A 26,873-nucleotide genomic window follows, 5' to 3' on the forward strand; every position below is an offset into this window, starting at 1 on the left:
ATAAACAAAAAAGTTATAACATTTCAAACATTTCACAATTTTCACATTTGGTAAATATTTTTTTCTGTGTAAATTATTTCGATCAGAAATCGCAGTTAGATGCAGATTTTATTGTTCAGCAAAGTTAGATAACTAAATGGTGATTCCTAAGAAAATGTACACTGTGAAAAAAAATCTTTTTTTTACATTAAAAAATATCATTTTTGTCACAAAAACTCAAATATCTCAAAACCCTATCTTTTTACCAATGTAATTTTTTAGGAAAAACGGTCCATTGTATTAGCAATCTACCATAAAAAATTGGTGATAATAAACTAATAAACAAAAAAGTTATGACAATTCAAACATTCCACAATTTTCACATTTAGTAATAATTTTTTTTAGTGTAAATTATTTCGGCCGGAAAGCGCAGTTTGATGCTGATTTTATTGTTAATGGCCTTGCGTAAGTAAAACAATCTGTTTTTATTATGTATTATGTATATTATATGTACAGTACTGTTCCGATTTTATCACGCCCTCCGCGCATTAGTCGTTTATTGATTAATTTGCTGTTACATTTGAGGACAAGTGTTTTCCCTCTTCTTCAAGATGAATGTTGAAAGCGTGTTTTGCAACGTTAAAAATATTGAAATGGGTATAAATGTTGAAGTATATTTCAAAGCATTTTTGAAAAGAGGCGTGATTAAATTGTTTAAACAGATGTCGCTGATGGTACGGTGGCATGACTCTCTGCACTTAGCACTTCTGGCAATTTCTCAGTTGTTGTCGTTTTCGAACTTCCTGCGCCCTGCTTTACCGATGATATACAGATGGCTCGGTTGTCAAAGTCTAGACGGCAGGACGTGCAAATGCGTAAATTTGTATTCAATTTGGGCATAACCAGTCTCTTTCAGTTTATCTATGAGATTTCGTAACTCTTTTGAACATTTTTTTTTCACAAGCGGTCTACAAGAGAGCGTTGAGTTGCATCAAAATATAGTTCTCGAAATAATTTACACAGAAAAAAATTTTTTTTTGTTACTAAATGTAAAAATTGTGAAATGTTTGAAATGTCATAACTTTTTTGTTTATCAGTTTACCATCACCAAAATTTTATGGTAGATAGCTGATATAATGGGCCATTTTCCCTAAAAAATTGACGTTGGTAAAAAGATAGGGTTCTGCGATATTTGAGTTTTTGTGACAAAGATCATATTTTTTTATAGTAAAAAAAGAAATTTTTTACAGTGTATATTTTCTAAGGAATCATCATTTAGTTATCTAACGTTGCTGAAAAATTCATAACAATCGAACAATCCGTTTTTGCTGTACAGCTTTTAGAATATTTTTGAACTATTTTCGCATACACCCTTTTGAAAAGTTAGTCGTGAGTGAATATGAAGGTTTGATATCGAAAAATGGCGATTTAGATGAAATTGAAAAACTGTGCAAAGTTTCAGATATTTTTGAAATGGTCGCTCAGGATCGACTGACATGACTCCGTGGAATTCCTCTAAAAACATTTAAAATTTTAAAAACTATTGAAAAAGTTCATAGGTAACTATTGATACAAAATTTACAGATAGGTTGAATTTTGACAATAAAAATGCACTGTTTCGTCCAGCGGTTGACTGGGCCCCACGTTGTGTATTTTCCTCCCGGAGGACAAGGAGAAGACGAATGACTTCGAACTACAATCTCACGTTTTATTGGCGCACCACAAAGAGGCAGTGCTCCTGCTCTGTGGTGGTTCTATTGCTTACAACTAACATGACATGAAATCAGCTGCCGCTTTTATAGGCGGCAGCGATAGTACGGACAATTGATCAATGTGTGCACAAAAGTGTAATGCGCTAAAGGCTAGCAACACGGAGCCCAGTTTGACTGCTACAATAGTCATCTGGCTGCTTGCTGCTACACTGAAATAAATTTTGTTGTCGTTTCCACCGAATCCACACGGAGAAATCAAACTACCTAATTTTTGGGTCGATTTTACTCAAAGCTGAGTATATCGAATAAACTAGTTACCCAAAATTAGGTTGTTTTCCCCCTTTCCCTCACCGATGTTGTCAAAAACAAACAGAGATGCATCTACCCAACGGGGGTCCTTGAGCCCAATAAGCCAATTTTGGGTAAATGCATGTTTACTCAAATTTGGGTTGAATGAGGGAGGGTCTTGGGTTGAATTTACCTACTCTTAACCCTCTAATACCACATAACATAAGTGGAACTCCATGGTCAGAGCGAAGGAAAAAGTTGTGTCCTTTTCCAGCACGCGAAACTGTTATATCTTTTATAAAAGGCATCGAACTGTCACTTATTTTGGTAAACAAAAAACATCTGATCCAACCAGTATTCCAGTTTTGGCAAAGAATACAGGAACGAAGATTGGCATCAAAGATATCCGCAAAACTAGCTGCTGGAAATCCACTTATTCATGTTGTCATAAATTCATTGAAATCTTCGAAATAACACATCCACGTTCCACATATCGATCTTACTTTATATTCAAAGCCATAAAACGTACTTTCTACTTGAGTTTACAAAGTTTTATTACAATTTATGTCCTATTTTAGATCTCCACGTGCTGCCAGTCTAGATCTATGAGGTCTTTGCTTTACTTTACATCTATGAAAAATGGTATACATGCAGAAAAATAGTATGGCAATAATGTTATAATGCATTTGACATTTCGATGCCCTGTATAACAGCGTACGAACTCGGAAAGGCATCAACTTTTTGAGCCAGAGTTCCACTTATGTTATGTGCTAATACCCAATACCGCCTTCAGACGGGGTATAGTTTGAGCATTTTTGTAATTTTTGTTTTGTGGAAAATCAAAATTTTTATATTTTTGGCTGATATCTAGGACTGTTTTGTATATCTCAAAATGGTTTTTGGTGTATTTTAAAGCGTATTTACATTTTTGAAAAATCATTGAAAAATTGATGTTCTAGTCACCTTCTAGAAGTCATTGTTTATTTTGCATTTAATCACTGCAATTAACATATTTTAAATTTTTCCCAAATCATTCTGTCCTAGTTTTATAGTTTAAGGGAATCGAATACACTCTAAAATTATTGTCCTTAAAATTACACGGAAAATAAAATTTTCTATGGAAAAAAATTAAAATAAAAATATTTCAACAACAATCATAATATCTCAAATTATTTTCATCTCAAAAAATCCGTACCCCAAATAGGCTTCCAGGAAAAATATAAAACTTTGGGGATGTTCAAAAATAAAAATTTGAAAAATCAAAAACTAAAATTCACGAAATTGAGAATTAAAAAGAATCATCTTCAAAAACATGTTTAAATCGATTTTAGATGACGAAAAATGACATTTAGATCAAAATCAAAAATTTGGGTATTAGAGGGTTAAGTAAATGTTTTTGCTAGAGGTGAAGGCAATTTACCTAGTGTGAGTTTAATCGATTTACTCAAATTTGGCTTATTGGGCCGAACTATGGGATTGCGTCAAAAGAACTCAATTTTGGGTAGTTTGGCGGCTCCGTGCATGGTAGAATTAAGAACTGTACCAACAATTTTCAACCGAATGCAAAATTCTGTTAATTGTACTGAAATATTGTCAATATTACCATGCGTGTATTACTGTTGACTAAAAACATTCTTGATTCTACTATTTGGGCATTGTTATTTCGACCATGTAGACTTGAATGTTGCGCGTCTTAGATAAACATGGTCAAAAATACAATGTCAAAATAGTAACATCAAGAATGTTTTTAGTCAATGGTACTTTACGCATGGTAATATTGACAATGTTTCAGTACAATTAACAGAATTTTGCATTCGGTTGAAAATTGTTGGTACAGTTCTTAATTCTAGTATAAACAACAACAAAATTTATTTCAGTGTAGCAGTATAATGAAAGGGACGCAAAACTAACAGAATTGAACGTATCGCTGCGCTGCTGCTGCTACTGAGGGCGCCTAGATAACGCCGTTCATGTGCTGCGCCAACATGCACCTAGACTAAACATTTTGTAGCATAAAATTCTGAAGTCAAATCATGTTGACAAATTTATTTGTCATCACACAAGAAAAATACGTCACGCAATTTCAATCAAATTGGGCTTACACATTCCTTAGGGTGTTGAGAGTGCTATATTGAAATTCAAGATGGTGGTTTAGGTTCTAATATGGCTAAGATAGAATGTATGCTATTTAACCCGGGAGCGGTCGCGTCGTGTACTGAGTACACGCACCATGAAAAATGCTCGTATGCGGTACACAGCGTGAGCGGGGCGCCGCTGCAGGTAGTTAAAGACGCGACTGCTCGAGGGTTAACTTCATGCGGCTTCAGATATCTATCGGGTTTGATGAGTATAACTCAAAAATATTAAGTGACCCGATTTTGTCAGCCCCTTTTCGGAACACATTTTTTACTCTCCTCGAAAACCTAAAAAACTTTTCAAACTTTTTATCCCTTTATGTTCTGTTCTTAAGCTGTAGTTTGATGATAAACATGAATGAATTGGATAAAGTTTGACCGTAAGATAACGAGAGCAAAAAGTTTGTCGCAAAATGGGGCTGACAAAATCGGGTCCTTACTGTATATCCAACGTTATTATGAAATCCAAGTTGGCGGCCACGGAAAGGTAGTTTAAGATATGATACCATGCAATATGGATTGGATATCTATCGATCGGGCTCTATGAGTAGAAGTCAAAAATCGATATTTGATGCCATTTTGAAATCCAAGATGGCAGACCATAATCCAAGATGGCGGCCACGGAAAGGTAATTTGAGCTACGATACCAAGCAATATGGGTATCTATTGGTCGGGTTTGATCAGTAAAAGGGTGAAGGCTGAGTAGATGGTAGGGTAGAGGGTTAGGGTAAATGGTAGGAATGAGAAGAGTGTAGAGCAATGAAGAGAATTGTCAGACAAAACAGGCACAAAACAAGCAACAAAGAAGGCGCGACGATTACTCTTTATCCCTACTGGTAACAGACATGATCTCGAAATTTTTTGTTGCAGACAAAACGGAAGCTGAATTTGTTGCGTACTTTTCAAATAGTGAATAACAATTATTACGTAAGTCAAAACTGTTTGATGATAGAGCTTCACCAGAGTTGCAGTGTTTACCGACTCGAAGTTACCGTTTGAAAATCGCAACGCAAGGCCTAAAAATCTCTAAACTCGTGGTGTACAATGTTAATTTTATTATTTCCAAGCTGGGACAAACTTATGTCGCATTGGGTGGATTGTCGCAACAAATACAGGTTGCGACATTGACATTATTGTTGTGCGATGGTTGAATTTTCACGACTGGTGTAGAGCATATGGTGAAGGATTAGAGTGGATGAAACGGTAGAAAGTAGAGTGGATGATAGAGTAGATGTTATGGTAGATGGGTAGGGTCAGAATAGAGCATAGGATAGAGGTTTGGGATAGAGGGCAGAGAAGACGGTTAGGTGGACAGTGAAACGGTAAGATTAGATCTTCTCGAGATACCTTCAGGAATTCTTTCCGGGATTCCTTAAGACATTGAAAAAATATAGATATCTGCGGAGATTTCTTCAAGCAACCTTAAATGTTTTTACGTATTCGTGCCGCAATTTTCTATGGCATCCCTTCAAAAATTCGTCCGGGTTTAATTTTCAGGGATTTCTTTAATAATTCCTTCCGGGATTTCTTGTGTGGTTCTTTCAAAGATTCCTGTTGAGCTTCCAACCGAGATTCCTGTAAGGATTCCATCAAATATTCTCTACGGGATTCTTTCAGAAATTCTAACCGACATTTCTTCCAAGATTCCTTCTGAATTTACTTCACAAATTTCTCCTGGTATTTTAAAGATTTCTATTATATTCAGAGGCAAGGATGTTTTCGATCACCTGCCAATCGTTTTACTCATTTGTCCATAACTCAGTTCAGAAGCCTAATATTAAAAAGTTATGTTCGGCAAAGTTGTAGATTAGAGTTTTTCCTACAATTTTAACCAAGGACGCCATATTTTAACTCTAATATTTACATCGTAAAAGTGTTAGTACCACCTACTTATACTAAACGATCGGATTTTTCAATCGTTTAGTATGAGTAGGTGGTACTAGCGCTCTAGCGCTGTATATATAAGAGGTAGAATATGACGTCCTTGATGATATTTGCAGCAAAAACTCTAATCTACAACTTTGCCGAACATCACGTTTCAATATTAGGCTCCTGAACTAAGTTATGGACAAATGAGTCAAACGATTGGCAGGTGATCGAAAACATCCCTGTTCAGAGGATCCAAGTGTAATTCGTCCGGGTATACGTACCGGGATTCCTGCTGGTATTCCTTGATAGATTCTTCTCGGGATTTTTCAGGGATTTCTCTGGGGAAATCTACTGGGATTTCTCCAGTAATTCCTCCCGGGGTTTCTTCTGCGATTCTTTCAGTCGAGCTTTCATCTGAGATTCCTCTCAGGATTCTACCAGATGATTCCGAGAATTCCTTAAGGGAATCCTCCCGGGATTCCTTAAGGGGTTTCTGCCGGAATTTCTTTAGAAAATCTTGAGCTGACAAATGCTCTAGTGGACATTCCTTCAAGGATTACTGCTGCAATTCCTTCAAATATCCTTTCCGGGATTTTGTTTGATCCTTTCAGGAGTTCCTGCTAGGATTGCTCCAGGGATTTCTCCTTGCATTTTTTCAAAGATTTATTCAGGGAATCTTGCGGGAGTCTTTCAGGTATGCATGTCAGGATTCTTGCTGTGATCCCTTCAAAGATTCTTCTCGTTTTTTGACATTCCTCAAGGGATTTCTCCTATGATTCCACCCGGGATTTTTTCAACTACTTTTCCTGGGAGTCCTGCCGAGCTACTAACCGAAATTTCGTTCGTGATTTCTTTGAGGTTCCCATGGAGGATTCGGAATGGGATTTCTATCGGGATTTCTTTTGTGACTTTCAGGGATTTCTACATGAGAACTTCCTCCAGCGTGAGAGTGGGAGAATAAGAAAAACAGAGAAAAATATGCTTTGTGATGCACGTATGTAGATATCTCTAGTATACCGTGATGGAATCGGACAGTCAATTTCTTATTCTTCTTGAGTATTTATCCTCTCTTTCATTAAATGTAGATGCATTGTATATGTATATACGAATCAGAATACAACGATAGTATGAAAGTTGTGCTAGAACAGAGGTTATAAAATGTAGGATGTAGAGGTGCCACATTGAAGAATTTTATTGTAACTACACCATAGACTTCAATTTTTTTTTTCTTTAAACCATGTTTATTTTATTGGAACTTGACCGATGATAACTTTTTTTATGAAGATTAAAATTGTGAGACACTTTGGGCTTTAACGGATTTATCTTTTCAAAGAACAATAAGCATTGTTTTATAGTTCCGGATTATTCTGTATCATATAAACTGTTAGGAGGAGCAAGTTTTATTATTCCTTGAATCCAGTGTATGTGTTAGATGTTCATCTAATCTCATCCGAAGGATAAGAAGATAACAATGTGCGACTGTGGAATCGAGTTCAGTTCTATGCCTACTGGCGACGGAGATAGTCGAGTGACTCTGTAGCTTGAAGGAATAGAAGCGCCCGTCTAGCGAATTGGGAGTCGTGAGCTTGAGTCTCACCGGAGTACGTGGATTTCTTTTCATAATTCAGATTTTAATTTGTTCATCGAGCACATGTTTCTGTTGTACACATAGATGTCAACGCACTTTCAACACCAGAAATAAACTTTTCCATATTTTTGTGAAACTTCCAAGTTTCACTGACATATTAAAAATCCAGAATAGAGGAGCTGTAAGTTCTTTAGCCAATTCTTTCATAAAAGCTGGGAGAAGTCCATCAGGACCAGGACCTTTTGAGGCATCTAAATCTTTTAGTGCTTGTAAAATATCCTGCTCCTGAAGGTGGTTCACACCAACATCACTTGAAAATTCTGGGCAAAAATTAAAGAATTCAAGGTCACGTTCGTCTTCAGAAAACGTTGTATAGATTTCTTGGGAAGCGGTTGGGTTATTTCCTACAGTTCCTACAGATGCATCACCACAGGAAAATTTTAAGACTTTAATTGGGTTTTGACGTAACCCGAGCAGACGAGAATATCTAAATCATAGCTCAAAACGAACATTTTTTTTTTGCTGCCATAGCTCGATGTGATTTTGATGTATTATTCAAAAATTGAATGAATATCGCACGAATAACTCAAAGTGGTATGGTATCGGTTTTTGTTCTTGCCGAAATATCTGAAAATTTCTACATAAGAACAAATTTTGCTCTCCGACACGAAACGGAAAACATACACTCACAGAGATGGCTCAATGTTAGTGAAATGCCATGTGCCCCTTTCTGAGCTGTGGAAACGAAGAACGTCATGCTCTTATTCCCATTATATTCATAACAGTGAGCCACAGTTGAGTGGTAAGCATTGCCGCTTGTGAATCTTATGGTCGTAGGTTCGATGTTGAATTTTTTATTTATTTTTTTTTTATGAGAAAATGGTCGATAAATCTTGTCTGTTGTTGTTTTGATCTTGTAATATCTTAACGAGCTATGTGTGTGGTCTGGTGTGAGATACACCGATGCAAATACATGGGTTTCATCAGCTATGTGTGATTTCACACATGTTCAAAAGTTTTGATTTTTTTTGTGTAATTCGGAATTGAAATTTGACGAAGTTGCAATTAAAACTCCGCCTCCTGGCTTTTTCTGAGACTCTCGAAAATCACGGTCATCTCTGAATACGTTAAAGTGATTTCCAAAAACTTCTTCACTTCTGACACTTTCGTTCCAGCTAGTCTCAGTTCCAAGTATTACAATGAAAGAAGAAGATATAAGTTGTTGTTGGATTTCTTTTCATTTTTTGTTAAAATTGTTTTTGCCTCAATTATTGGAAACTGATCAAATAATATTACACGTTTGCCGGTGGCTTCAAGCATGTCTACGCAATAATTAAACTTGTCTCGTTATCACGACCTTCGACGTGTTCGATCTTATCACTACATCCCATTTGTTCAATGCCCAGAGCGGATGATTGAAAGTTGGTTGTGCTAAAATAAATGTCGAGATTGGAATCACAATTTGCACTGTTTGTGTCCGGCGGTAATGGTTGGTTGTTGCCTGTTTGATCTGCAGTAAACTTTGTTTGCACGATGGCGGCTGGAATGACGGCTGCTATGTGATGGAATTGACACAAAACATTCTAAAGACGTTTGTTGAGTTGAGCATCTCCTTCATTTTCTTCTGTTGGTGTAATGGGTAGCCTAGCTGGTGAGCTCATTTCATGTTATTGAGATTTTTATTTCATAAAAATCAATACTCTGGCCCTCTAGTTCATGACTAAAAATATTTGAAGGCCAGCAAGGACCACTATCGGTGTATTGTAATTACCAGCTAATCGTTTATTAACGAAAAGCTTCCGCATGCACTACTGTTCTATCAAGCTTAATTTCAATAACATCTCAAAAATGTCTACATGTAGAAAACTTTGCTGAGTAAACCATTCTGATGTGCTGATGGTAATTTTTACCGATCAGGCAGCATTTTTTTCTGAGAAACGAACGAGCAACAACAATATTTGTTTACATGATTGTCTGCTTAGAAACAAAACGAAATATTGCCACCGAGCATGAGTGAGCGTCTGATAAATTCCGGTTGTTTTGACTGCCCCTGTTCAGCAGTTCCCTTCCCTATCAAGAACAGGTTCTTCTTCATTCTGGCGCTAAATTCCCATTGGATAATGACTTGTAGTCGTCGTCAGATCTCAGTACTCTCTAATGCATTATTAAACAGACTGTTGATTGAATACCAACAGAAACTTTTGAATTGCAGTGCAATGTCACTCATACAGAAATCCAAGGTTAAGTCAGCAAAACTGTATTCCATTATGTGACCCTGAGACCTATTTGTAATCGTACAAAAAATGGTTGAATTGCGGCTGTTGTTTAAAATACATAAACACAATGTGGTCGTTTGTCCAAAACTACGCTTCGCGTGGATCTTAACTGCGTCACTACTACAAAATGTGATTACGCAGCTCGTTATGCTGTAGATCTTACTTGAAGTCTGTGAGAAAGTATGTATTATTCTATGGATTCAGCTGTCAAATAAATGACGTAAATAGTAGTAAAGTTACGTAAATTCATCAAACTGTCCTTATAATAAACATAGTTGAAACCGATTCCATCAATCATTGCCTATGACTTAAATATGTACCAACTTGTCCACTCTACAATTGGTCAGATTTCTCTCCCTTCCCCCAGTGTACCACACAAATCAATCCGAAAACAACCTTCTCGTGCGGAAGCGCAAAAAACTTAACATGCTGACCTTCATATCTTGGAGGCACGTCAGCCAGCCCAGCCGGTCAGCAGCGTTACTCCACACGTTGCGTAGTTCGTCCGATCTACCGTCGTCGTCGTTGTCGTCGTCGTATCGAAAAGCAGGCTGACTGACGTCACACAGAGCCACCACATCACATTGTATCCAATTGAAATTTAAAGCTCTTTTCACTCACTGGCTCTCTCGCCTCGAACACGCTTAACACCACAATCGAACGTGATTTGTTTTCGACTCGGCTGGTCAATTTTGGAGAACTCTCGTGTTCACGAGACGTCCACTAGAGCGTAAACACGACGCTAATCGTTTTTAGATATAATGTAGGGGAATCGGAGTTGAATGCGTGGTTGTTGTGAAATGATCCACTTGAATAGTAGGAGGATAAAAAGGAGCATTTCATAAGATTTCATACTTACTTACTTTCAATCCTGAGCATTCACGGTAAAGGACCGAATTGAATGATCTCCATTCTGGGCAATTTCCCGCCATCGGCTTGACCTGTGGCCAGGTCAAATTTCTGTCGATTTGCTTTATTTCGTTGTTGAGGCTGCGCCGCCATGAGCCTCTGGGTCTGCTTCCGCTGCAATGTCCTGTTGGGTTCCAATCTAACGCTTGCTTGCAGATTTCGTTTCCGCCCCTCCGTAGAGTATGGCCGACCCACCTCCACTTTCGCTGTCGCTCCCGAATTTTAGTCGCTATCGGCTTTTGATGACATCGACGATGGAGCTCCACGTTGGAGATCCAATTGTGAGACCACCATGCACGAATTATATACGTTTGAGTTGAAAAATCGGATTTTGATGCGTCAACTAATCTGGTTGTTTCCCTCGCCTTCTTGATCCGTGCACCTATGTCGATCTTGGTGCCGTCATGGGCCACCATTAGGCTACCAAGATATTGGAAGCTTTCAACATGCTCTGCTGCTTGTTCAGCTACCGTAAAACTGGAAGGGTTGACCGCGTTTATATCCAACGATTTGGTCTTGTTGAAATTGTTGGTAAGACCTGCCGCTGAGAAGCGATTGACAAGATCATCGAGCTTATTCTGCATATCAGAGCGCCGTTGAGCTAGGAGAGGAACGTCATCAGCTAGTTCGAAGTCATTTAGGTGCTCCATGGTAATAAGCTGCCACAGCAATCCACGATTTGGTTCACGGTCAATCGCACCTACCGGGATCTCGTCGATAACGATGAGGAAAAGTAGCGGTGATAGTATACAGCCATTACTTATACTTGTTTGTGTGTAAACAAACTTTTGTTTACATTGTCTGTGAAATTTACCACAACCAGGTAAACAAAAAAATGGGCAAAAACTGTAAAACATGAAAAAGTTTTAACTGTCGCATATTTTGTGTCAAAGCTAGAAATCTAAAGATGAAGAGTAGTTCTTTCAAATGAGAAAAAATAATTGTTGCTGTTTTGGGATATATAAGAGTTCTGGATAGCAAAAGTTGAGCAATTTGGAAATTTCACTTTTTTGCTCTCCGCCCCGAAAGGGATATAAAGCTTAAGCTAAACGCTATAGATTGGCAAACTATTCTCAATAATGAAGAGAATGTGGAGATTTCTGTGGACGTTTTTTATAAGGTGCTGTTTCAAATTGTATCAGAAGAAGTGTCATTGAAAAAATAAGGCGGCTTAATAATACAAAAACCCCTGTCTGGTTTAACGCGCAAATAAAAAAAAACTTAAAAAATCGTGAGCCCACAAAAGCTCACAAAACATGCAAAAACAACAGTAATACTGAAAATATGATAAAATATGTACGCTTTTGCGATGAGTTAAATCTGGCTATCAATGTTGCTTTTGAGGAGTACAACACAAACACTGATCTTGATATAAAAACCAACCCAAAAAACTTCTTTAACTACGTAAATTCCAAACTTAAATCAGATAATTATCCATCAACAATGTATTTTAATGAAAATGTTGGCAATAACGCAGACGAGATCTGCAATTTGTTTTCTAATTTCTTTCAACAGACCCATACTACTTTTTCTGAAAAAGATCGAGATCATGATTTTGATTTTTGATTTTGGTTTCATTCCAGAACACCAGAGAAATATTGGAGTTAACCATGTTAAAGTACAGGAAATCTTGGAAGGATAAACAAATTTAGATGTTTTAAAAAGTTCAGGACATACAGGTATGTTCCGTTTTTATCAACACGGTCCGCGATTTTCAGTTGACAAAAACGGAATAGTGATAAAAACGGAATAATTTTCTTTGACAAAATAGTTTGCAACATTTTAATATGAATTGGAAGTTTTAGTGTAGAACGCATTTGAAAAGTAAAAATATGCTGTTTACTATGAAATTTAATTGTTAAAGACATTAATTTTAGCACATCTGCAACCAGTTTAAATTACAGTTTTCTGAATGTGACGCCGACAAGAGGTTTTCATCACATTTTAGGAAATTTATTTTCGTTGAACGCAAGTATGACGCATATTACAGTTCCAGTACCCTGATCGACGATTCAAAATATGGCATACTTCCAGGAATTATTAATCTCCAGGAACAGAGTTTCGATATTCTAACAAAAAAGGATATGTTTACTTCCTTCCGAAAGGTATTTCTCCACGAGTATCATCTTCACAGATTCCTATAAAAGTTTCGTCTAGGATACTTTTAAGAAATCTCCAGGAATTGTTCTAAGCAAGCACTTGTAACTTCTCCAGAATATTGGATTCCCTAAGAAGTTCCTCCAGAATTCTTCTAGGTTACCTTGTACCATGCCGCTTGTTTATCTTTTGGAATTCGATAAGAATTTTTAGAGAAAAGAAGTTTTGCCATTATGATTTCTTCAGAAATTCCTTCTCGGATCAACCAATATGTCTTTTTTTTTAATATCTCCTGGAGTTTTTTTGGGGATCCCTTCAAGTATTCCACCTTATGCATTATAATGGGAACAGCTCGCTGACGGAGTGTACAGTTTGGGTCTAGAATGGCCCTAATGCACAAGGTGGGCTAAGAAAATCATTTTGGGATTTAGCCTAGACATCCTGTTGAAATTTATCCAACTCGAGTTGAAGATTCACCAAGACTTTACTTTTGAAATATAGGAGTATCTCCGTTTCTTCAGAATTTCCTGCGGGAATTCTTCCAAGATTACTTTTTGAAATCCCTCCAGAACTTTTTCTGATATTTCTCCAGGGGTTCATTCTGGGGATCCTCCAATTTTTATTTCTGGGATTCCTTCAACATTTTTCTAGAATTTCATCAGTAGTCCTTTCGGGTTTTTTAAAGAGTTTCTTATGATATTTTTCCCTGGAATGTAATCCATTCAAAAATTTCTTATAAGGATTCCTACAGGACTTTGTTTTGGTATTTATGCGCAGTAGAAACACCTACACCTACTGGAACTTTTATTATGAATACTTCCAAGAGGATTCTATCTTTTATCTTTGTTGTTTCCCCATGATTAGTAGTAGATGAACCAGCCTTGGGCTGACAATTTCGTTAAAAAAGATAATATAATAATAATTCTCCCCGACTTCTTACGGCGTTTCCTGGGAATATCCCAGTAGTTTAGTCTAGTAATCTTCCAGGAATTCTTTCCTCAAACTCTCCAGAAATTTCTTCAGGGAGTCCTCCTGAAGTTCTGTGTAGAAATCTCCGGGGAGTTATTCCTGACAATCCTCCAGAATTTCCTAATGGAAAACCTCGAGAAATTCCTTCTAGGAATCCTGTATGAGTTCAGAATTAATGGGATTTCTTTAGGAATTTTTGGGAACCCTTCAGTAGTTGCTGGAGAAATCCCCTAATGGTTTGTCAAGTTTCTAATCTCCTCTGTCCTAGATAGATTTATTTCTGGAAGACTTATCTCCTAGTTCACCTGAAGAAACTTCTGAATTATTTCCTAACGATATCTCAGAAGAAATCCATTAAATAATCTGAAGGAATACAAGGTAGAATCGCTAGTAGAAATTACTGAAGGAAACCAAGATCAAGGGGCTAGACACGTATTAGCATAATGAGTGTATTAGAAGTATATTAGTATATTTGCGGTATATTAATGTATTAATATATATTATTGTATATTAATGTATTACCATCAAAATAATCGTACTGGGTAAAATCAAGGCTGTGACAGATAAATCAAAAAACAAACATTGTTTATCGGAAAAATTGGTCGCAGAGTTTGCTACGATGCACTAATCTATTATAGTATACTATAATATACTAAGCCAAGAATTATACGTGTCTGGCCCCTTGACCAAGATTGCATTTTTAGAGCAATCGAAAGATGACATCCCGGATAAAATTCTATAGGAGTCTTCAGTTTACCTACTGGATATAGCAGTTTCGGACGGGAAAATTTGGACAGGGTATCGAGGATGACAAGAGAGATCTCTGGTTGTAATTTGCGCCCCGTCGAAAAGAAATAACGACCAGAAGAGAAGAATTCAGCACATCGCGTAATTTCAAGAAAATCGTGTAAAAAACCGCGTGGAATTTATTGCACTAAAAAAAAATCTTATAAAAAAGATGATAGTGTAAAAATTCTGCCAACGATGGGCAAAACGCTGAACTGGTTAAGTTCTCGAAGAACACTTGAAGAGGCAGGCCGAGTTCCAGTTGGTACGTAGAGCTAGAGTAATTTTTCTATTGGACTATTGGTTTAATTTCTCTCATGTTAAAATAAGAAGTAAAATTATGCGTGAGAGAAAGCATGAATTAACATTATCTACAGCTGAATTTGAAATGTGTTCAATGCTATTGTATCGTATACGTCTTCTATGTCATCATTGGTGGTTGCTTCAAATTCACTCATGGATGCATTGCCTCAAGATTAATGTTAAACTATAAATAACTCGTGCTCGAGGGAACAAATTTGACAAAAACTTTAGTGTTGACAAAAACGGAATGAAATGTTGACGAAATCGGATAGTGACAAAAACGGATAGTGATAATAACGGATAGTGACAAAAACGGAACATACCTGTAACGGAACTCCACCTGTATTTTTGAAAAACTTAGCAGTTGAACTAACAGCATCATTGTTCTGGCTTTTCGATATGTCATTAAAATCTGGAAACTTTCAGGACGGAAGAAAATCACCCCAAGCGATAAATGATACAGGATACGAATAATCCAAGATAGCCTTGTTCTTGCAGTAGCATGATCCCGACGCCTCACACCGTGCTCGTATCACAGAGACAATCAAAGCATCCGATGCACGCTTTATCGCGTGATGATCCGTTATCGGATCATGTTACAACTCGTGATAAATTTTATTCATCAGAAGTTATGCCACTTATGCACCCGTAAACCGCATTCATGATTAGAAATAATACATTCATAAGCATATCTGGAAGTTAAAGAGCAAGAATGCTCAAAAAAGTGAATACAATTACGGATTTATCATTTCGACTTCTTGATAACGATCGCATCGCGCTCGCACATGCCGCGCGAATCATTCTTCTCGGGCCGTAGTTTGTTAGGATGCTTGACGACAAAATGTTATCGTTGTTGCTATGATCGCGCGATGCCTTTCAACCACGACACATTCGAGATCTGATCATGATCACTAGATTTCCATCCTTGGGAACTTTCCTAAACTATGAAACAAATCGTTTTTATTACCTGTCCCGGCAAACTTTGTCTTGCCGTCTTGTGGTGGGTTGACAACTGTTGAGCTCAAAATAGCGCCGCACTCTAGATTGGTTTTATTTCGATCGTGTTGGTTTTCTTCCCAGCTCATGCAAAATCAGTACTTTATCAATTTTCTTGCTTTTCTAGTTGATTTTCGTAACTTTTTGTACATATAAACACAGCCACCACGAATACGAACCGAACCGTGCAAGAGTCATGCTGATCGGTTCATCCGTTCTTGAGTTTTGTTGCCTCAAAGGAACTTCAAACTCATTTATATATATATATATATATATATATATATATATATATATATATATATATATATATATATATAGATAGATATAGATATAGATTTTCAAAGGCGGAAGAAACTCGGACATAAGTAATTATCGTGGGATTGCTATCATTTCTTGTATTCCCGAACTGTTTGAAGCTATAACCAATAAGAAACTGTTTCAACAAACCTTCTACTCTTTATATCTGTTTTGAATAAATGTACTAATTTGTATATCATACATCTAATTTTTAGGAAAAAATATATAGAGTGTGTGTAGTAACGGCTCGGCAACTGGAGGCCAGATTTGTGCGCGCGTTGCCTTCGGTGCTCCGATTTTTTTTTCTCGTTTCGCATTTTTGGTTCAATTGATGGCAGGCGATTATCCGGTGAGTTTGTTCCTTGTTATTCTCTTTCTATGGATTCTACATCAATTATTATATTAATACAATTTTATACAATATATTTATAATATCCTCTTTTCAAATATTTTTCCATTGACTTTGTATAGTTCGTCACCAGGAGTGTCGACTTGGATTTTTGTTCCATTTTGTCACTGTCCGGGATGGCATTTTACAAACTATCTCTTCTTTTTATTGAATTTCATTTTTTTGTGCAATCTCTTAACGACATACTGTTTTTCTATGTATCTGTCCATGTATATTTATTGTATGTATTTTTATGAATAAACTAGCTGTACCCGACAAACTTTGTCTTGCCTACTGCGTTTTTTGACGTTTGAAGTCCCTAGCCAAGCGTCCAAATCCCCGTTCAAAATGTATGAAACCCCGATTTCCAAAAACTCTCAATTTTCCCATGTTTCAGGCCTCATAAACCTTCCTTGGGTGAAAACTAACAGAACAAAACTTAGACGACCCAAATCGGACCATCCGTTCGCAAGTTATGCGCGGTCCCACGTATGCCACTGCATTTTTATATATATAGATATTGAGCGATCACCTTACTTGGGTGGTTGATTGTTTGCTTTCCGCGTGAAGCGAGCAATAGCGCATCAGATTGCATGTTTTGACACGTCTTTTGTTGTAAATCTTGAGTGTCCACCTGACGCTGGTGGCTGATTGTTTACTTTCTGCGCGGAGTGAGCAATAGCGCTTAAGTTTGTATGTGTTGTCGCGTCTTCAATAGTAAATATTAAACGATCACCTGACGTGGGTGGTCGATTGTTTGCTTTCCGCGTGATGCGAACAATAGCACTTTGTTGCTTCATTTGTAGTAAATATTGAGCAACCACCTGACGAGGGTGGTTCGTTGTTTGCTTTTCGCGTGAAGCGAACAACATCACTGCAGTTTGCACAGCATACTGCAACTCCAAAAGGTCATATTACTTATCGAAGTGAATCCTGACCCAACGATACCTGCCCTACTAACAATCACTCCTTCCTGCAGCCTCTGGTGGAGACGTGCGGTAAACGCCAACTTTCACATAACAAAGGTTGCTATTAACATTCCTTCACTCTTCCAACCTGACTGCAAGGACGTGGCCGGCGCCGTTATTGTACTGTTAAAGAGAGCCTCTGAAGCGTGCACAGTGAGAATGTTGACCACTCCCAGTCAATTATTCAGTTGATTCATTGTGCAACTGTCATTGGTTCGGGTCAATCACGGAGTAGCAACCATAGATATGTGCAGTCAGTCTAAGCTAAGCTAAGCTCTAAGCATACATCTAATTTTTAGGAAAAAATATATAATATTCATTGTAACAAATTTTTCTACTCTTGATTGACGACAAATAAATAAATGCAATTTTCGAAATTTGTATGGACCGTAGACTTAGGCCAGAACCCCCTCCCCCTCCGAGTTTACGTAGTTTATGGACAGGCCGTTACGTAATTGGGTTCTTTAGGGGCATCTGGATTATTTCAAAATCGGATTCTCCGCCCTAAAATTAGTCGAAATCCAAAATTTTATAATTTTCAGAGTCCGGGAACTATTTTTAAAATGCATTTAAAGTTTGTATGAGAATTTTTTTTTGTTCGGACCGAACTGTCACTTTATCGATTGAACTGTCATTCTTTTTTTTTTTATTCTCAATCACTTAACCTAATTTACAGCTCTATTGTCCACTGGGGCACTACGTGAGCAATTTCAATTGACAGCTGCACTTACATTTTTGTACAGTGCCTAGATTCTATTCTACTTTATCGAACTGGTTGCCTTTCTGCTGCTTTCACTTTTTCTACTTTATACCTAGTAGAATGATGAGCACAAGGATGGTGATGGATGGCCGTTATTCCTTTCCAGTCCGATTGGGGGTCCGTTATGAGTAGCAGTTCGCCGATGTCCAGGTATCCGGGTCCGTTTGAGCCATGGGGCTCAGAAGAGGGTCAGTGTCAGTTGCTCTCGGGGGAAAAGCAACTGACGAAAAATTGCAAGTGCCGGGGCTGGGAATCAAACCCATGACCATCCGCATATGAAGCGAACGTGTGACCAACTACGCCACAGGCCCCGGCTTCACTGTCATTCTATCCACAAAAATGAAAACTGTTTTGTTAATTGAACCATCTAAACAAAGGTATTGGAATCCAATAAAATCACGTTATACTCAGAAAAATGAGCTCTTTCGATTAGGCAATAGAAAATAGCAATATTTTATTCACTAAACAACCCAATTAATGGACAGCCCCATGCATTGATTTTTTTATGAAATGAAATATTCTGGGTTTTTATATGTTTGTGACCGAGGTGAACCAGCCTTTAGCTGGAAGCTTCGTTAATATCATTTTTTTTTCTAATTTACTCGTAACTTGTGTTACACCTCGTTCTTTTTTTACGTCCATGCTTGGCTAAGCGACAAAAAATTCTACCGCCAAGACCATAAGCAAACTCAACATTTTTATATTTTTAAAACATCTCCGTGATTAGGAGAAGTGTACAAGAATATAAAAATGTCTATTTCGATTATTATTTTGGCAGTAGAATTTTATTTCGCTAAGCCAATAGTGGACGTAAAATAAGGTTTGGGTGTATAACCTTATAAGTAAATTGTTTCTTCGAAAGTGTTATATGCATTTTTTATGAAAGCAATGATAATACAAAAACTAACGGATTCTAGAGGGTTACACCTGACTACCAACATTAAAGAGTCAAAATTGAGAACCCAAACAATGCCATTTATCGAACAATACATTTCGTGTGTCGTTCAAGCTCTTCCACTTGGACTTTATCCGATTACTCCGATCGCTACCACGTCACTTATCTTCAGGTTCACCCCGTGTTGAGTCGCTGGGTTCCTATGTGTCTACTCCGCGCCGTTGATCGACGCAGGAGATTCTATTGTACCCTTCAGTGTGTTTTATATTGTTAAGTGTACTGAATGCTGTTTTAAGTTTGATAATTTGTTATCATTTTTATCTTTGACGCAACAATAAAAAAAAACATGAGTCGGTGATACAGAAAAGTTTGCAAAATAGTCCCTCGAGATCTCAAGAGGTAAGTGCCAACTAATTGTCTGCAAAAAAGGGTAGGCCTCGTGGTTGCTGCCGTGAATCGTTCAACTCGATTATTTGTTACTATTTTTATACTAATAATACATAAACCCACGGGCAACAACACTGCGCTCTAAGATGCTTGGTCCAATCTTGCTCTGATTGATTGCTCTGATAATCGATTTGGCATCCATCTCTAAGGCTGCAACCCATTAAGCGGATTACAGGTCAACGCATGTTGTTGCAAGTGGATTGATTTCCAGCATAGCGTATGGGCGCTAAACTAATGTTTATTTTTTTCTCTATCTTATTTCAGATCTTTCCATTCCTGAGTTATTAAGGGTCAGTCCTCCCACGAAAGAAAAATAAACATTTCAAAGACTTAAGTAACAACCAAATACAAGCCAAAAAGATGGAGGACGATTCGCTCAAGAAGGACAACCGAAAGGATTCGGTGAAAAGCGCCACCAGCAATGGGACGGCAGCCGGTGGCGGCGGCGGTGGCGATGGGGAAATTACGCTCAAACCAAAGATGACTCTGGTCAATGGAGTGACGGTGATTGTCGGGTCGATCATTGGGTCCGGTATCTTCGTGTCGCCGACGGGGGTCCTAATCAACACCGGCAGTGTCAACATGTCGCTGATCGTTTGGGTGCTGTCAGGGCTGTTCTCGATGGTGAGTACCTACTGATACGTGGGGGGAAGTGTATTAAACTATTGAGAGGCAGTGGTTCTCGAACTGGTGATCAACTTGTAAAGTGAGGCGAACCATTATTGTTAATTTTCCAGTACATGTAAAGGAATAATATCAATAATGAAATCTCAATACTTCTCCTCACTTTGCCTAGGGTATATTTTTTTCACAAACGTCGTATCACTTTGTGGTCTTCGACAAAGTTGTTTGACATATACAGGGAAAAGACAAAATGATCGGAACAGGCAACATTTTTACTTCCTCAAAAATTTTCAACTTTTCGAAAAATGCATCAAGTATTCTCAAATTTTCACTGTAAGTTAATCAACTAGTTGTGTATCAGTGGTAAATATTTGGAAAAAAAATCAAGCTATTCTGCACGAAGTTATAAAGCGTCTAGAAAAAGGTATAATCATCCGATAGCTAACTTTGAGCTTTTATATCTCCGGATTTAATGAACTGAATGCAACGAAATTTTGACATTTCATGACTAGCCAGCCTAGGACTGCAAATCTCTTTAATAAAGATAATAATAATAATAATACCTTAATTTTCGGCACACGATGAGATACGCAACGCGCAGTACTTTAATCCGGGGTCAGATTGATCACTTTAAAACAACTTTTGCGAATAACATCAGTGCCAATTCAAATATTGCCGAAAGAATTTCTGTAAAACCAGTACCCTGTGGATCTCCATGGAATCAAGTGACAGAATTTTGTTCAACAAATTTATACTTTAAGTTAAATAGCTCCAAATATCAAAAAATTATAAATGCCACTTTGGGGCGAAATTGATCAGTATACAATTAAGCATTGATTGGAAAGGAAAATTTCCTTCTCCGCTTAATTTTGCCCTTCTTAAACCGAATGACGCGTCTAAAATCTTACAACTAGTGAATTTAATACTTGAAATGCAAAATTAAATTTTGAAATTTTCCCTTAAACGCCTAAAGGTAGGCAATTTCATATGAAATAAGTAATGTCTATCACAATAATTGACTATTTCTAGACCAACATTTGAAAAGGGCGGAAGAGCCAAAATGTAAACAAATCACTTTTCAGCATAATTTATTGAAACAACTCATAAACATATGATTTTTCCTGACTTTAGCTCAAAAATGAGTTTCCACTTCTGGAAAACAATAATTTAAATAAAGGCGGATTTCCACATCTGATTTTGATCACTTCATTTGATTGTTCCGCCAATGATCTTGCGCCTTTAAAAAAAAAGCACAAAAATGCACAAAATTGTTAACACTGTTGAATAAACAGTCGAGAACAGCATCTCGCCATTCATATTTATCAAATTTACACAAAACTTTTACTCCCACTTTTGATTAAAGTCGCCCCTAACTACTTACACCGTTATTGAAAAGCCTTCGTCATTACGTCGTGCTTCGGCGCCCATCAAAATGTCTGAGTGGAAATCCGCCGCGCACTTATTGCTCTTGTTGCACACGGATGGTTCCTACGCCCAAGATCAAATCGTGCGTTTTTCATCGTAAAATTCAATAAAGTCGCTGACTGACTGCAATAAGTGGCGATATTATGGCTTCAATGTCTATTCAGGATATATTTTCTCCAAAGGACCCAGATTTGGATGATATGCAGCTGGTAAAGCTTCAGTGATAAAAATGTTAGCGAATGGTCTCTAATCTATTGACCGGCATAGGTCACAGCAGGTAGATTCAGCAAAAGGTGATATTGGGAACCAGGCCCGTGCACAGAAAAGGCGACAAGGGAGGGGTTTTACCCAATTTTAGCAAAGGGTGAAGGAGGCCTTGTGTATAGAGTATCGGCAATGCAATGGGAGGAGTTTAACCCCCCAAAACCCATCCGTTGTGCACGGGCTTGTTGGGAACATAATATGCTGCCTGCGCTTCCCCATCGGTACTGTAGATATATATATTTTTTTTTCAACGCGCATTATGGACAATGGCAGGGGCAACTCCCTCCTTTGCTGTACGATACTAGATAAACTGTAAAGTTTGTTTGTTTATTTATTAACGACACTTTACACAATTGTGCATTCGTGTCGCATAAACTGTAAAGAGTTGTTGTTCATAGATAAGAGCTAGAATATAGATTTCAATCGAAATCTGATTTCCATTGCGTTTTACTCATTGTTTTTTTACCACTCATCGTAGGCAACGTCAAGAGAAAATTTCCTTCCTCCTCCATTGCCCAATGTCAGATAAACTTCAGTTAGTTACTTTTAGTTAAGAAAGCTTCAAAATCAATTAATTGCAGTGGATTAGGTTCAAAATCTATTGCATTCCACTAATTTCGATACAAAATTTCTTCGGGCGTAACAACAAAAGCGATCGATTCTAGGTAATATCGACCAGGCGTAATTCCAGTGCTGGCGACCAAGCGGCGTAGCATGTCGGGCGTAATGACCAATGAGTTTTTATTTGGGCGTAATTTTCATTTCATTCATTTTCTTCAAGGAAAAACGCTTGTTTGTACTTTTTGACATAAAATCACCAAGAGGATAGTGTTTTCTTCTAAAACAACGAAAAAGATTGAGTGCACACGCACAAAGTGTTAAATAGGAATTAGTTTTAGATTGTGAAACTTTGCAAGCGTTTTTCTCGATTCTAACATTTTGGATATCCGCCCTTTTCACATGTTGGTCTAGATTTCATCATAAAATGAACTTTTTTATAACTATTTCATGTTCTGATTAGCTACATAACTTCCCAATCAAGGCACAAAAATGTTAAAACAGAGAATTTACGAGAAGTCCTATTAGCAATCGTTTGTTTAGTAGCAATGATTCCAGCTAAATGAGAAATACATTGCAAATTCGTCAAAAAATAAACTAACTTTTTTTCTAATAAATTAAATTCTACGCTCATCTCTTGATAGCTACGAACCAGATGACGTAAAAAGTTTAAGATCAACACGAAGCTTAAGAGTTCCTAGTATGGAATTACAATGTAGTACCCGAATGATCAATTTCACCCCGCTGATCAATTTGACCCCGGTTTACGGTATCTAACCCTATATATTTTTGCAATCCCTAATAAAAATGTATTATACACAACTGATAGGGTGAATGATTGTATCATTTCCTGTATGATGAAGATGATAGCCCGAAAGAATTGTTAAGCACGTTATTTTTCTATTATGGATTGGTGTGAAATTGACTTAGTTGTAGCGGAAAGTGCTCGAAGTAGGTACACCTGCCCAAGTGGTGCAAGACCCTAAATAAAAAAAAACTGAAAAATTCTTCATTAAATTTTACCCTCCTTTGGCATTATGATCATTTTTTACTCAACCCGTACACTACGTCAGCGAGCTGTTGCTATATGGTATGTGTTCCAATAATAATCTTACGCTCCCAAATTCATCCTAATCGAAAACAAGCGATTACGACACCATACACTCATGGAGACATTCACAGGATCGGAAACACATTCTTCGAAAACATCTCATTGACTTCCAAGACTTAACCAAGTGGTAGTTCCTGCTGAAATTCCTGCAGAAGTTCCTTCTGGGATAAGAGTTTTCTCCAAAGTTTTCTTGAAAATTTCAAAACTCAGAAATTTCTTCTGAGATTTTCCCAAAAGTTTCGATAGTATTTCATCGGAAGTTCCTTCTGGGATTACCCAGAGCTACTTCTAGCAAGCAGTTATCCAGGAAACCATTTTTGGGCTCGTCCAAGAATTTCTCTAGGGGTTCCTTCTGGGATTCTTGCAAGAGTTATTTTTGCTATTTGTGCAGGAGCTCTTTCTGGAACTTTGACCTTTAATTCTTCCAAGTGCTTTTGCTGGATTCTCTCTAGTCTTTGGGATTGCTCCAGGATTTTACACTACGCTTCCTACAGTTCCTTCTGGAAATTCGCTGGGACTATAAAAATCCTACAAGAGCTGCTTTTAAGAATGTTCCAGGAGTTGCTTCTGGGATTCTTGTAAGAGTTCTTTCTGAGTTTTCCAGAGGTTCCTTCTGGAATTTTATTGAACTTAATTCTGGGAATGCTCCAAACCCCTTTACGCCACCCTCATGGCCGCCCACGGATGGTAGTCGTAAACCTGGTGGTGGGTTTTGGAACTATGGTGGGTGGATGATGGTGATCTTCTCGTAGGGTGATGGAGCCGGAACCTAACTAACCTTACCGCTGTCGGGAGCTTAGCTGGTAAAAACAAAATAACACAAACTTATCTTACGACACAAATTATAATACACTTACAGACTTCTTGCTGGAGTTACATGATAAATTACACAAGGAATCCTAGTACAATTCCTGAAAAAACCCAGATGGAAGCTCAAACGGAGGTTTTGCAGTAATCCTGAAAGGAATTCCTGAAGGAATCAAAGGAAAAAAATCTGTAGCGATTTCTAAAGAATAGCACCAGGAATTTTAGGAGGAGTTTTCGAAAGAATTTCTGGTGCATCCCTGCATATAATTTTAGCACGGATTCCTCCTTCTACATAAAGGGAGTTTTCAGAATGTCATCTAGGAATTCCTCCAGGAATTCCAACCATGATTCCTGCAACGATTTGTCCAAGGATTCCTCCAGAAATTTTTTATTCAATTTCTCCAAGGATTGCCTGCTGGGATACCCCCAGAAACTCCTCCTGCGATTCTTCCATAGATTTCTTCAAGGATTTCTTCAGAAATTCCTCATGGGCTCTTGCTGGATTTTTTTTGCTGGATTTCCAGGAATTTCTAGAGGAATAAGGGCAGCATTCCAGGAAGAAAATAGTCCAGGGGGAAGTACTACAGGGACCCCAGGGAGACCCGGAACAAGACATAGAAAATCTTGGAGGAACCCGAAGAGTAATGTCCATGGAAACAATCTCTTGGAAAATTCCTGGCAGCAGCAAATTTTGGAATAATCATTGGGGGACCACCTGCAGGATTCCTAGCAACACTTATCAAAGAAATACCGAGATTCCTCCCGGAATTTCTCCAATGATTTTCTCTTTGGATTTCTCCAAGAATTTTTACACAAATTATTACTGTGGTCCCATCCAGAGAATTATCCGAGAATTCCTCTAGAAATTCTTTTAGGAAAACTTCTTATTTCGTGAAGAAATTGCTAAAAGGCCTGCAGGAATACAAACAGGGAAACATGACTGGAAGAATCTCGATTGTAATTTCTGGAGGAATTCCTAGAAAAATACCTTTAGAGGAATTCCTGAATAAATTCCTGATGGAATCACAGCAGGAATTATTCGCCAAAATAGCAAATTTTTTGAATGAATGTGTAGCTAATACCATAAAATTTTCATTAAAATCGGTTGAGTATTGGCGGAGATATCGTTGAAACAAGGGAATTGCCAGAATCTTGTGCAAACAAACAAATTAGATAATATCACTTTTTTGCCGTTTCAACTCTGGCGCCAAAAATACTGAACCAATTTCAATGAAAATTTGTATGTATGTAAAGTATGTCTGTAGAAGTAGTTTGTCAAAATTTCATTTAATTTGGTCATACCGTTAAAAAGTTATAGCCATATATGTCGCACTATATCACAATAAGCAGATGTGGTTTTTGGTATAGTGAAATTCAAGCTGCTCTTATTTTGGAAGTACTCAACAAAAATGGCTGAAATTTTCACTGTAAACAGTTTAACACAACAATTTTACACTGTCAAAGTTTTATAAAAATCGGGACAGTGTTACCAGTTCTACAGTCAAAATAGTGCACGCGGAACTAAAAATGGTCAAAAAGTGCCTAAAATTTACCTTGAGGCGATTTGAGCTTTGGATATTTACTAGAAATAGTACTGAACCGATTTCGATCAAATTTTTACCACTTAATTGATACTATGTTAAGATTATCGAGTGAAATTTTCAAACGTTTTGATGAGGTAACAAAAAAGTTATAGCCTAAGCAATTTTTTGAAATGGGTGCCCAAATTTTCTAAAATCTCATTTTATGATATCGACAATATCTGCGCCAATACTAAACCGATTTTAATGAAAACTTTATGGTATTAGCTACACATAATATACTATTCATGGTAAAAAAAATAGCTATTTTGGCGAACGCAATCAAAAGTTATACAATATTTTCTGTGTGTCAATTTCATCGTGGACACCCTTTAAACGAAGAGTGGGATCTGTCCCTGTGAGCATGTTACGCCAAGAAGTAATTCAATTCACCTTATTTATGAGACTTTCAGACACCAAGAAGTAGAAAAAGTTGCTCATGTATTTTGAACAACTAGCGTCGTTCAGATCAACGTAGGTACTTAATTAATCTTCGAATCTGATTTCGCGAAGTGTCAAACCTTTTGGAATGGGGTTCTTAATGAGTGTAGGGATTTTTGTACGTTTTATCTGACGCGTTAAAATCTTCTGATGGAATGCGACGAAGACGTATGAGCATATTTTATTACACTGTCTCATCGAGCAATAAGAGCAATAAACTCCAAAAAAGCAAGTTTCTTTTCGGAGCTCACTAGCTTGTCGATGGGGAATTTCCACTTCATAAGTTGCCTGTACCTATGTTTACATGTCTGTCTATATGTGCGACAGTATCGCTGGATAATGACATGAGTTTGCTATGTACTTCACAATGTAGTCTGGTTGAAAACTAGGGCACGTACAAG

The 26,873-nt window shown here is 37.5% G+C and overlaps 1 protein-coding gene across 4 annotated transcripts in view; it reads left to right on the top strand.

Moving 5' to 3' along the window:
* The window catches only part of LOC109425342 (Y+L amino acid transporter 2), a 103,181-nt gene that overhangs the window by 39,804 nt on the left and 36,504 nt on the right, over positions 1–26,873 (top strand). For 3 of the 4 annotated variants that reach the window (XR_009996453.1, XM_062846480.1, XM_062846481.1), the window contains exon 2: positions 19,927–20,286. Coding sequence is in view for 3 of the 4 variants with exons in the window: in XM_062846480.1 (XP_062702464.1) it covers positions 20,023–20,286 (264 nt within the window). In the remaining variant the exon portion in view is untranslated. Of the gene's footprint in view, positions 1–19,362; positions 19,615–19,926; positions 20,287–26,873 lie in introns of those variants that run through there. The other variant, XM_062846482.1, reaches the window with a different exon arrangement.

The sequence above is a fragment of the Aedes albopictus genome, chromosome 1 (genome assembly GCF_035046485.1).
Source record: "Aedes albopictus strain Foshan chromosome 1, AalbF5, whole genome shotgun sequence".
Classification (NCBI taxonomy): domain Eukaryota; kingdom Metazoa; phylum Arthropoda; class Insecta; order Diptera; family Culicidae; genus Aedes; species Aedes albopictus.